Raw genomic sequence first — 12,981 nt, forward strand, 5'->3', positions numbered from 1 at the left:
TTATCAGATATATGATTTGTCTGTAGTTTCTTCCATTTTGTGGATTTGTCCTTTCATTTTCTTAATGGTATCCTTTGAAGCACTCAAGTTTTTCGTTTTGATGTAGTCTATTTTTTTATTGCTTGTGCTTTTGCTATCATTATCTAAGAAACCATTGCCTAATCCAAGGTCACAAAGATTTAGTTACGTTTCCTTCTAAGAATTTTATAAATATAGCTCTTACATTATTTCTTTCTGCTGTTTTACAGAGTACGATCTCATGTATATTTAAATATATGCAAATTTATATGTAAACTCATTTTAAAAGGACTCAACACCAACCTTTAATAGTACAATGGGAAGAAAGATGAAAAGAGTCTGACTTTTTGTTTCAGATACTTCTGTATTGACTAAATTTTGTACAATGAGAATGCATTCCTACATTTACCTCTGATTCTAAATGTAGGAATGTGTGTCCATTTTCACATGTGCTATTTACACAAGAGTGCACATGCTAAATAGCATGCTTTGGCCACAGTTAATGAAGCCACGCCATCATTACATCTGCACAATTTTCTGGGTGTCATTTCCCTGCAGTAGAGGTTATTAGGACCCTAAAATTTTCTCTGGGGGGCTGGCCCCATGATGCAAGCAGTATGCAGCTTTCCTTAAATGTCAACCTAAGGCAATGTCCGTCATCAGTTATAAGTGGAAGAGTATTAGGTAGAACTAACTAAGAGTAGAACTCTTGACAAGCCACAGCTTTGGGAGGGATACACACAGAGCCATGGAAGAGGATGGCCTACCCGGTAAAGCAACCAAGTTGGCCATGTTGATCCCCTTTGTTATTGTGGGCCCACGATGGCCAGTAACCCTTCTGCCTCAGTTGTGGGCATCAGGAAATTGAGCATTTTATGCTCATGGTTGCGGGCTGGTTAGAGGCTGAACCCAGGGAACAGCACAGAATTGGTGCTGTCTTTGGTAGGATCTTTTTTTTTTTTTTAATTTATTTTATTCTGAAATTCAATGACTTTTGGGGGGGCTATTTTTATATTTTAATCCTGGGGTTGTTTTTTGTGGGTTTTTTTGCCATGTGGTTTGTGGGATCTTAGTTCCCTGACCAGGGAGTGAACCCGGGCCCTTGGCAATGAAAGCAGAGTCCTAACCACTGGACTGCCAGGGAAGTCCATGTCTTTGGTAGGATCTTGATGTGGCATCAGGAGGCAGTTCAGGGAGCTCTGCAGACCACTGGCTTTGTCTGTATGTGTATAATGTACAACTGGAGGAACAAAAATTGACTGAGTTCTTTTTTCCTACTTTTTTCCTCTGGGTCTGGTGTTCACGGTTCCCTAGTCAGGATCCAGCATACCTTTCAGTACCTGGTTCACAGTCAGTGAGTTAATCAACTCTTATATTTTTCCTTGCTGCAATATAATACAAAAATATGTTTGATCTTTTTCTCCAGCTCCTGGCAAGGAACTCCTAAAACACTTGGACTTTCCTGAGTGCCGAGTGTCTTTTTTATTCATGATGAGCCCCTTTCATCACCCCTGAGTTTATGCTAATAAGGTGACTTACGGTGGGGCCCCTAGCTAGCCTCAGACCAGTTCAGTCAATAGAAAAACTGAATGATTAGAGAGTGGGAACCTCCAGCCCCAACCACTGACCTCTGGGATCGGGAGGGGAGGCTCCATAAAAAGTCTGGAGTCACGAGATGTAGAGCACTTGTAAGTTGGTGAACACACTGAATTGCTGGGAGGGTGGCACGCCTCCCCACCAGAGGGCATGGAAACTATGCACCCCGCATACCGTGCCCTATGCATCTCCTCCATTGGACTGTTCCTGAGTTGTATCCTTTATACTAAACCAGTAAACATAGCACAGTGTTTTCTTGAGCTTTGTGAGTCTTTCTAGCAAATTATCAAACCTGAGGAGAGAGTTGTAGGAAACTCTGATTTATAGCTGTTGGTCAGAAGTGTGGGTGGCCAGGGACTTGCGACCAGCGTCTGAAGTGGGATCAGTCTTGTGGAACTGAACGTTCTGACTGTGGGACCTGATGCTAACTCCAGTTAGATAGTGTCATTATTGAATTGAATTGTCGGACACCCAGTTGGTATTCCTAAGGAATAGAACTGGATGGAAAATTTGTTGGAAGATACCCTACACTTGTATTTTGGATTTCTGGATTTTCAAACTATTTCTGTATCAGGTGATACGTTTTATATGAATTCTAAGTTCCTTGAAATTTATCAGTGTTTAAACATTTCCCAGTTCACTTTGTAACCTTTCCATACTTTTAGTGGTACCCTGATAATAAAATGCATGGTATTCTTTAACTATGTAGATTATAAACTGGGCTTAAGCAAAGTTATTTTATAGAAATATAAATAAGCTGTTGTTGAATGTATCCCTCCTTCCAATTACAATTTTCCTGATGGATTTTTTTTTTTTGCACATGTATCTAATATTTGTTTGCATGGAGAAGCAGTTTAGTTATTTAAACTTGAGTTTGATGACATTGAGGCTAGGCACTGTTAATGGCTGTACAGAAACTTTTAAAAGTTTTTTTACACAGGACACTTTTTTTTGTTGGCCAGAACTAAAGTATTGTGATACTGAATGCCTATACTGTAGAGTTAGAAAAGCCTATTCACATTTAATATGTAACCTATCAATGAATATGTGTAATGCATTTTTCTTGTCTTTTTGTATGTAATTTGGGTGTGATCCTCGAATACAGCCTCAACCTGTCTTTTGGTATCTTCTGTCCGTCTCTTAGAAATTATGTACACCTGCCAAACTATTCTCATTATGTAGCTGCCAGTTATTTCTCCCTTCTCTTATCTAATAGGAGTCACTATGGTACTGATTGTTCTCTTAATATACTTAATGTCAGAGCTATTTTAAGACACTAGATGATTTCCTTTTATTTATTTATTTATTTATTTAATTTATTTTTGGCTGCGTTGGGTCTTAGTTGCTTCGCGGGCTTTCTCTAGTTGAGGCGAATGGGGGCTACTCTTCGCTGCAGTGCCCAGGCTTCTTACTGTGGTGGCTACTCTTGTTGTGGAGCATGGGCTCTAGGCGTGCAGGCTTCAGTAGTTGTGGTGCAAGGGCTCAGTAGTTGTGGCTCAAGGGCTCTAGGGTGCAGGCTCAGTAGTTGTGGTGCATGGGCTTAGTTGCTCTGCGACATGTGGGATCTTCCCAGATCAGGGCTCAAACCCGTGTCCGCTGCATTGGCAGGCGGATTCTTAACCACTGCGCCACCACGGAAGCCCTGATGATTTCCTTTTTTTTTTTTTTTTTAATTTTAAATTTATTTATTTATTTATTTATGGCTGTGTTGGGTCTTCGTTTTTGTGCGAGGGCTTTCTCCAGTTGCGGCAAGCGGGGGCCACTCTTCATCGCGATGCGCGGGCCTCTCACTATCGCGGCCTCTCTTGTTGCGGAGCACAGGCTCCAGACGCGCAGGCTCAGTAGTTGTGGCTCACGGGCCTAGTTGCTCCGCGGCATGTGGGATCTTCCCAGACCAGGGCTCGAACCCGTGTCCCCTGCATTGGCAGGCAGATTCTCAACCACTGCGCCACCGATTTCCTTTTAATGTGTGTATGTGTTCTCTTCTTAACAAGGTGTTAGCTCTAACATTGTCTTGAAAGTTTTTGATAATCCATCCCGTAGCTCTTTCAAAGTAAGCACTTGATATTTTTATTGAATGCATAAATAATTACATACACATCTTGCAATCTGAGAAGAGAATCTTATTCTCTTCTTAGATATTAATGATGTCAAGCGGCTGAAACCTGGCTACCTGGAAGCTACTGTGGACTGGTTTAGAAGGTACAAGGTTCCTGATGGAAAACCTGAGAACCAGTTTGCTTTCAACGCAGAATTTAAAGATAAGGTAATGTGTCACTCAGAACTGTAGCTTTAGGCCTATTTGTATTGAGACTTATAATTTAACCATATTGTTACCATCTAAAGACAATATGATCGTAAAACAGATGTCTAAAGACACACCACAGGCCTGATGTTGATTTATTCATTTAAATGTTTTCTTCCATTTTTGATACAAAGAAGTGATTCAAAAGAGACAAAGTTATCAGGCTTGGGAAAATATTGAGAATAAGAAAAGAACACGTTTCTATTATTCTAACGTATATCTCTTCAAATTATAGGACTTTGCAATTGATATTATTAAAAGCACTCATGACTATTGGAGAGCATTAGTGACTAAGAAAACTGATGGAAAAGGAATCAGTTGGTAAGCATTAACTCTTTTCTGCATGTTTAACACACAAAGCAGACTAGCTTACTCCAGAGGTTTTAATTACCTTAACATACTCCACCGTTCCATTCACTTAGGGAAAGAGACTGGTTTTGTCAGTGCTTAAGTCAGTAGGAAGTGTAGACTGAAAGAAAAACCACACAACGGGAAGGTTGTGAGTTAAGTTTTATTCGAGGACTATAGCCTGGAAGACAGCCTCTCAGATAGCTCTGAGGAACTGCTCCGGAGAGATAAGGGAGGAGCCAAGATATATATGAACTTTTTTGCTGGGAAAACATGTAGTCAAGCATAAAAAGATTACTGCTATTCATAAAGAAGAGACCTCTCAAGTTAATGATTTTAGTGTTTTTCTATGTATGGGAAGAGGCAAGAATCTGGGGTCATGTGAAATTTTTTCTTAGAAATGCATGTTAACTATCTAGGGGCCAATATACCCAAATGTTTCCTGGTTTTCTCCATCCTGAATTCTCCTCAGGGCTCACTGTCCGTGGGTGACTGTAGTGGCTAATGGCTTGATCCTTGTAGAACTGGAATGGCAGGCAACATTTTTTTTCTTTACAGAAGGTAACTATATAAACAACTGAAAAATGCCACAAGATACTCTCTGAATAAGTACAAACTAAAACTATAAAGGGCACAGTGAGATCAGAGCTTTGTAAGGCTAACTGGGAAAACCTGCCTAGCATCAGGGTGCTCAGAATGGGATGGGTATAATCAGGTTGAGTTCAAGGGTTGGTATTCTCTGATGTGAACACGTAAGGTTCATTACAACTAAACCAGGATCTACTATGCACACTGAATTAACTACTACTAATAATAATAGCTAATATGATTGAGCAGTTAATATTTGCCAAGCCTGCAACACAGATGCAGGGAGATTAAACTTAACCAAAGTCATACCACAGTAAGCGTTTTGGAGTTAGGACTCGCATCCAAGTCTGTCTGGCCCCAGATCATTTTTAGTACAGTACTTCCTCTTTTAAAGATTATAAGAGAATGCCCACCATTACCACTTAACTAGTGTTGTTCTGGAAATACTAGTTGATGAGGTAAATAAGAGAAAGAAGATGCAGGAATATTAGAAAAGGGGAAGCAAATTGTTGCAGATGATATGATTGTGTACCCAGAAAACCCTAGAAAAAAGAATTCAGCAAGGTGAATGATTACAAAATGAGTATATATGTACATTGCTAGCTTTCTATATGAAGTGTAACAGAAACTATAATGGAGGAAAAGATCTCATGTAGAATAGTATTTAAAAACAAAACACAGGGGCTTCCCTGGTGGCGCAGTGGTTGAGAATCTGCCTGCTAATGCAGGGGACACGGGTTCGAGCCCTGGTCTGGGAAGATCCTACATGCCTCGGAGCAACTAGGCCCGTGAGCCACAACTACTGAGCCTGCGTGTCTGGAACCTGTGCTCTGCAACAAGAGAGGCCGCGATAGTGAGAGGCCCGCGCACCGCGATGAAGAGTGGCCCCCGCTTGCCACAACTAGAGAAAGCCCTCGCACAGAAACGAAGACCCAACACAGCCAAAAATTAATTAATTAATTTAAAAAACAAAAACAAAAAACACAGTATAAATAAGAAAACTGAAGGTCCCAGAAGAAAAGTTTAAGACTCTATTGAGAAATATAAAAGATGTTAAATAGAAAGGTATAATATATATTCATGAATAACATTCAGTTTCATCTAGAAAAAATCTGCATCTCAGAATAACGAGGGAAATTCTGAAAAAAGTAAGGGTAGTTGTGGTGAGGAAGAGTGTTAATTATTTTGGTACTGTTTAGTAGTATTGTTTTACTAAGAATTTGGTACTGAAGAAGAAAGTCAAATTATTCAGTTCTGTTAGAGTTTGATAGACCTAAAGTAGATCTAAAGATGTATGGGAATTCAATTTATAATAAAGAAGGTATTTTAAATGAGTGTTTGGACCAACTGCCTGTTTAGGAAGAAAATAAGACTAGATCTCTCTCTTGCTCCTTACATGCCTTATGCCAGATATACACACTGGCAACCACCCTCATGGCTGTGGCCGTTTCATTTTGGAAAGGTGCTGTAACCGGGCCGGTGCTCCACGAGGGCCCTGTGCAAGCAACCCAGCACCAGTGTTCTTACCTCCAACTACTTTATATCCACATGTTAACTGGGTGCTGGCTGCAAACTAGGGTTTGTAACCCTAGTCTTACATCAGCATTTAATTCCAGACAGATAAATTGTAATGTGAGAAAATTCTAGAAAAAGTATAGGTGAATTTATTCATTAGCTTGTAGTAGGGAAGAACTTTCCAAACAGAAGACAAACTCAAAATCCATAAAAGAAAGATTTATTTGTGGTGTTATTTTATGTAATTTTTTAAAATAAAATCTTTCAAGATTTGTTTATTTCATTAGTAGTGGAATTAGTTTATTCTTTTTTTTTTTTTTTTGGCTGTGTTGGGTCTTCATTGCTGCGCGCAGGCTTTCTCTAGTTGTGGCGAGCGGGGGCTACTGTTCGTTGCGGTGCACAGGCTTCTCATTGCGGTGGCTTCTCTTGTTGCAGAGCATGGGCTCTAGGCATGTGGGCTTCAGTAGTTGCAGCACGCGGGCTCAGTAGGTGCAGCACGTGGGCTCTAGAGTGCAGGCTCAGTAGTTGTGGTGCATGGACTTAGTTGCTCCGCGGCATGTGGGATCTTCCCAGACCAGAGATTGAACCTCTGTCCGCTGCATTGGCAGGCGGATTCTTAACCACTGCGCCACCAGGGAAGTCCTCATTTTATAATTTAAAATGCAGCTCAGAAAGATAGTGTTATCCCCCAGTAGATTTGCAAAATTTTTAAAAATTAAATGATAGCCGGGATGGCAAGAATATCTCTATCTCTATCTATCTATCTATCTATCTATCTATCTATCTATCTATCTATCTATCTATCTATGTACATGGTTGGTGAGAGTTTAAATGGGTACAACCTTTGTGAAGGGCAATTTGACAATATTCAGCCCAAAATTTTAAATGCATGTATTTCTTTGTAGAACCACTACTAGGAATGTATTCTATAGATATAGTCCCAAAAGATTTATGTATAAGGATGTTCATTGCAGTGTCATTTATAATAGCAAAAAGTTAGAAACAACCAAAATGTAAATGGTTAAGCATATCCATATAATAGAACAGTATATGTCACAGTAAAAAAAAAAATTCTCTATATGTTGATAAGGAAAGACGACCAAAATATATTAAGTGAGAAAAGCAAAGTCCATAGTAGTATATCTAGTATGATCCCATTTATGCAAGGTGAGATACACACACACACCCCAGCATCTGTTTATATTTAAATTTTTTTTTCTGGAGGGAAACGAACTATAGATAATGATTGCCTTTGGAGACAACCATTTGGAGATGGGAGGGAGAGAGGCTTTCAATTTGTGACTTTCTGAATTTTCTAACTACATATGTGTATTACTTTTTTTTTATAAATGTCAGTTTATCTGGGTAGTAAGATTTTTTTCTGATTATGAGAAAATCCTAATGTAAAAATAATTCTCAGGAATCTTCTGTTCTGTAAGTCAGGATAATGTCCTGTAAAATGCAAACATTGTCTCTCCACAAACATAAGAAAAACTGAGCACACTTACACATTTGTGTGAAAATGTACAATCATGAGACTTTGCTTTTAATAACTTCTCTATTTTGTGGTGTCCTATTATTTCTATGGAAATGGGCTTAATGCATGTTAAGTGGCAGGTAACTGAAGATATTTCTTTTTCATTTTAATAGAATATTTCTGTTCATACCCATGTTATAATAATACACAATAATTTAATACATAGGAAATTTTGAACTATAGTTAACCAAAAATGTTTTTAAAAAATCATTTTAATCACAGTTTTTCTTATTAATCACAGTTAATAAGAGTAATAGATACTCTTATTAACATTTAGTTTTTTCTTTTTACAGTCCTTTGTGTACAAGTATACTATTTTCAAAAATAATTAGGATCATATTGTATATACAATTTGTTTTATGGTTTAAAAAAGTTAACACTATAAGCATTTCTCATGTCATTAAGAATATAATACTTTTATACTATATAACATTCCATCAGTGTAATATTCCATCTCATGAATAAATCATTTTTAGTCATCCCTGTTGTTGGACATTTTGGTTACTTCCAAGTTTCCACTCTTACCAAGAGTGAAATCGTGTATGTTGAACATCTTTGTACATCATAGTTTAAATCTCTGAGTTCCGAGATGTGGAATTTATCTGTCAAAGAGTATGTGCTTTTTAAAAGGTTTTAGACACATTTTTTTGTTTGTTTTTTTATATTTTTCTCTTACTTTTTCTTTTATTATTTTGTTGTGGACACATTTTACCAGATTATTTTTCAGGAATATTGAACCAGGTGTTACTCCTGCCAGGAGTGTCTATCTCAGATGTCAACACTAACAGAAACTGGATTTTTTGTTTTTTGTTTTTTTCATTTTATCTAATTAGGAAAGATATGTTTGTCATTTTCATTTGCATCTTAGCTCTTTCATTGAGAATTACACTGCATTCAATCACATACTTTAAAATCTGAACTTGTTAAGGGATTTGAGTAAAATTGACCACAAGAATAGCTGTATATTAAATAATTAGAATATTTAATATAGGTGAGAAAGCTTTCAACTAAGCCAGACTTGAATCTCATCTGGCCTACCACCTTCAACTTGTTATTTTTAACAAGAGAGAGTTTTAATAAGAGAGAAGTTTTTGTTACTGTGACTCATGACAACTTTCCTTTGTTCAACAGCATGAATACCACAGTGTTTGAGAGCCCCTTCCAGTGTGATCCTGATGCCGCCAAAGCCATTGTGGAGGCTGTAAGTAAAGGTTTCCTTGAAAAAGAACACGCCTGGTGGCCAAAAAATATGGTGTTGAATGGGGAGGGAAAGTACCTTCAATAAATATTTGAGGATGTCCTATACACATATTACAATGTGAGATCTTGAAATTACAAACCATAAATACAAGTAGACATTTGACTGAGGGGAAACCTGAGGAGGGTCCTAGCCAACACTATACTGGGCAGATAATAAAGTAGGACAATTTGTAAAAATCAAAATGACTCCAGAATGTTCTAAGTAACCCAAGTGCCTGGGTACTTATCATAAGCCATTTTTCACAGAAGTACCAATGGGAACTTATTTGACTTGGTCATAGCAAGGAATGAGAAAGTTACCAAATTTCAGGTGCCATTGCAGGAGTGGTTTATAGTCTTAGAGGAGAATTTCATGTGAGGAAGTAAACTGTCCATCAAAGAAATAATTTTGTTTTTGTATTATTTTTAATGATCTGATTTGTATTAACCTAAAGACTGAAGATTGTCTAAAATTATTCTCATTTACAATATTAAATAAGGAAAACAAAAGAAAATGAGGTCTGACTTTACAGCCTTGTAAACAGGGTAATACAAGGGAAAAGGACAATTTAATGATGAAGCCAATACATTTACATTTATTTTTATTTATATATGAATTTTGACAAAGTTGAGATGAATAAGATAAATTGGAAGGGAAAAGCCATTAGTTAACAATCATAACTTTTCAATGAGAACATTCTGCCTACATTTTATATATATGTGTGTATATATAAAACCTTTATATATACATATGTTGGTTTTTTAATTCTTTATTTCAAAAGCAGTTTTTTTTTATTGGAGTATAGTTGCTTTACAATGTTGTGTTAGTTTCTGCTGTAACAAATTTATTTTTATTATTTATTCTCCTGTATGTCATTAAAAGCTAAGAGGTTTGAATTTGTTAGCATTTCTTAGCAGCAGAGCAAGTTTTGCATTGTTACTATCTATTGTAAATTATTTTTAGAACCTAAAAATTGGGATACTTGTCTTCTGTTTAGATTCCTTTTAATTTTTGTATCAGTATACTTTCTTAGCTTATTCTTTTTCTGGGATTAGACTAATACATTTTAACATTTTATTTTAGTTACCACCACCATGTGAATCTGCCTGCACAATACCAACAGATGGTAAGATCTATATCTAGTAAAATTACATTAAACATTATGCATATGTGTGGGAAAATTACATCTATATCTATAGATACCTCTTACATACCACATACATACAGAGAAAGAGAAGGACGGGGAGAAGAAGCATTTTTAGAGTTCTGTAGCACATGTGGGAAGAAAGATGGCTGTACATACCACCTTTAGTGCCACCCATGTGACAGCATGACCATGACCCACTGTTCTCAGAGCTCCTGGTAGATGCCTTGTGGAGGTTGGAGCAGGCTGGGCTCTTCGTCCCCATCTGGCCCCAGGCTGCTTCACCCAGGAAACAGTTCTTTCCACCTTTAGATGTTAGAATTCTCTGTAAGGTTCCTCTGGTGAGAATTGCATGTCCATAGGATCAGCATCAAGAGTAAAGAAGCCCAAAAGAAAACACTGGGAAATTACCTGGTTTTGTGTAGTGAAGCTTTGTATGTATGTAGGTTTGTTTTAATGTAATCCATAGGAGGATACCTTAAAGCAAATATATTATTCATTGTTATATGTTGGGTGTAATTTTGATTCCTAACAGGGATTCTAATTTTTTCTTTTCTCTGACTACAGTGGATAAATGGTTCCATCACCAGAAAAACTAAGGAAATTTCTCTGGAATACAAGCTGATATTGCTGCATCCTTTTCGTCTGAAAGCATTAGATGCAAAAGTAGTAACTTTTCCAAGCTTTAAATTTATAGAACTAATCAATCAAATTCTGCTGTGACCAATCCAATATATCCATACTGTTATCCATCTAAAAGCATCTTTCATATCAACTAAGATAACTTTTAGTTCCTGCTTAAATATCAAGACAGTTGTAGTTTGGAAGTCATCTGTGAATAAATGTCCAAGATAAATACGTATTGGATGTATATGTTTGCCATGTGTTAGGAAATAAAATTATTTTGTTGAAACTTGGTTTATGATATTTTTATTTTAATCTGAAGCCTAACACTACCAAGCAGGCTTGGGTGCTGTTTGGTATTTGTTTTCTGTGAATGATCTTATAATTCACTTTTATTTATTAGACTAAAACTGACTTTATTTGTAGGCACCTGAAAATGAAATCCCTTATATTTACAGCAGTCTTGATACTATACTCTTACCTAATTCCTATCATCCCATTGTGAGCCATCAGCCAAGATAGTTTTGTGATTAAATTCGTGGCTTTGGAGCTGTGCAGACCTGAGTTTTTAATCCTAGCCCGTCTACTTATTTAGCTCTATAATCTCAGGTCAGCGTTGGCATCCACTGACTGTGTTTTCTCAATCAAGTTGTGATTTTCTTGGTTGTTGGTATGATGGGTGATTGTTAATAATATCCTAGACATTTTGTCTGTTATGTTAGGAGACACTAGGATCCATTTAAATCTTTTACCAGGCATCACTCTATTTAGGGTTAGCACATGGGTCTTGGCCTGCTTTTGTGGACTGTGGTTTCAATGGCAGTTTAATTTTCAGCAGCTTTGCAGTGTTATTTTGGTCAGCTTGGTTTATCTGGTGCCACTGGGGCTTCTGTTGGTTCCTGCTGGTGCTGCCTGAGGGGGGCTGAGTATCTCTTGGTGGAGGAGGAGAGTCTTAGGCTACAGGGATAAAGAAGCTTCCTGAACTGGTCTACCCATTATAGCTGGATTTCTCCCTCAGGCTCAGCTCACCCGCCTACCTAGGTAACTCTTGGTGGAAAAGGGGAGTCTCAGGCCTTGTGGGGAAGGAGAGTGCCTCCCTGGTTGTTTATTTCTGCCTGGGCTCCCAGTGAGCCCCCTTGCCAGGTAGTGTCATGCCCACCAGAGGGACCCCCATTCCCTATGGGGGAGGTGGAGGAATGAGCCTATCTGGACTGCCTTCTGTTGCTAGGTTAGGGGTTGGGAAGGACTCTGCTCCTCCTCCTGGTGGTGGTAGGATGCATGTGCCCTGTCACTGCTGTTCTCTGGTCCTGGGGGCCCAAACCAGCTCACCTTCTTAGCACCTTTCAGAGTTCTTGGTTGTGTCTTGTCATCTCCAGGGTTTATAGCTGTGCTTAGCAGGAGAAGTAGAGAAAAACAGGTCTATGCCTTCTTGTCTGGTCCAGCACCAGAAACATCAGCATTCAGACTGTAGTAATATTTCTCTTATTCCTTTTATAAGATCTGTTTTTAAATGCTGCCTCAGTCATTGTAATATGTGATTTCTGAAGTGATTTGTTAGGATAAGAAATATGTTTTCTAGGGACTTCCCTGGTGGCGCAGTGGTTAAGAAGCCACCTGCCAATGCAGGGGACACGGGTTCGAACCCTGGTCCGGGAAGATCCCACATGCCGCGGAGCAACTAAGCCCGTGCGCCACAACTACTGAGCCTGCGCTCTAGAGCCCGCGAGCCACAGTTACTGAGCCCGTGCACCTCAACTACTCAGCCCATGCACCACAACTACTGAAGCCCACGTGCCTAGAGCCCGTGCTCCGCAACAAGAGAAGGCACCACAATGAGAAACCTGTGCACCGCAACAAAGAGTAGCCCCCGCTCGCCACAACTAGAGAAAGCCTGCGCGCAGCAACGAAGACACACGCAGCCACAAATAAAAATAAATAAATTTTTAAAAAAAAGAAATATGTTTTCTAATGAAAGACTATACAAAGTGGGGGACTTCACAAGTATCGGTCCAATAAGTAGGAATCATCCGCCCAAATTTATGGAAAGGAAAGGGGATAGAACACTA

The 12,981-nt window shown here is 38.5% G+C and overlaps 1 protein-coding gene across 1 annotated transcript in view; it reads left to right on the top strand.

Moving 5' to 3' along the window:
- The window catches only part of PPA1 (inorganic pyrophosphatase 1), a 36,869-nt gene extending 25,661 nt beyond the window's left edge, over positions 1 to 11,208 (top strand). Inside the window, exons 7-11 of the mRNA XM_007167737.2 lie at positions 3,753 to 3,880; positions 4,155 to 4,240; positions 9,039 to 9,108; positions 10,231 to 10,273; positions 10,859 to 11,208. Of these exons, the coding sequence (XP_007167799.1) occupies positions 3,753 to 3,880; positions 4,155 to 4,240; positions 9,039 to 9,108; positions 10,231 to 10,273; positions 10,859 to 10,890 (359 nt within the window). The 3' untranslated portion in view covers positions 10,891 to 11,208. The remainder of the gene's footprint in view (positions 1 to 3,752; positions 3,881 to 4,154; positions 4,241 to 9,038; positions 9,109 to 10,230; positions 10,274 to 10,858) is intronic.
- Positions 11,209 to 12,981: the final 1,773 nt, after the last annotated feature.

Source organism: Balaenoptera acutorostrata, chromosome 16 (assembly GCF_949987535.1).
Source record: "Balaenoptera acutorostrata chromosome 16, mBalAcu1.1, whole genome shotgun sequence".
Taxonomy (NCBI): domain Eukaryota; kingdom Metazoa; phylum Chordata; class Mammalia; order Artiodactyla; family Balaenopteridae; genus Balaenoptera; species Balaenoptera acutorostrata.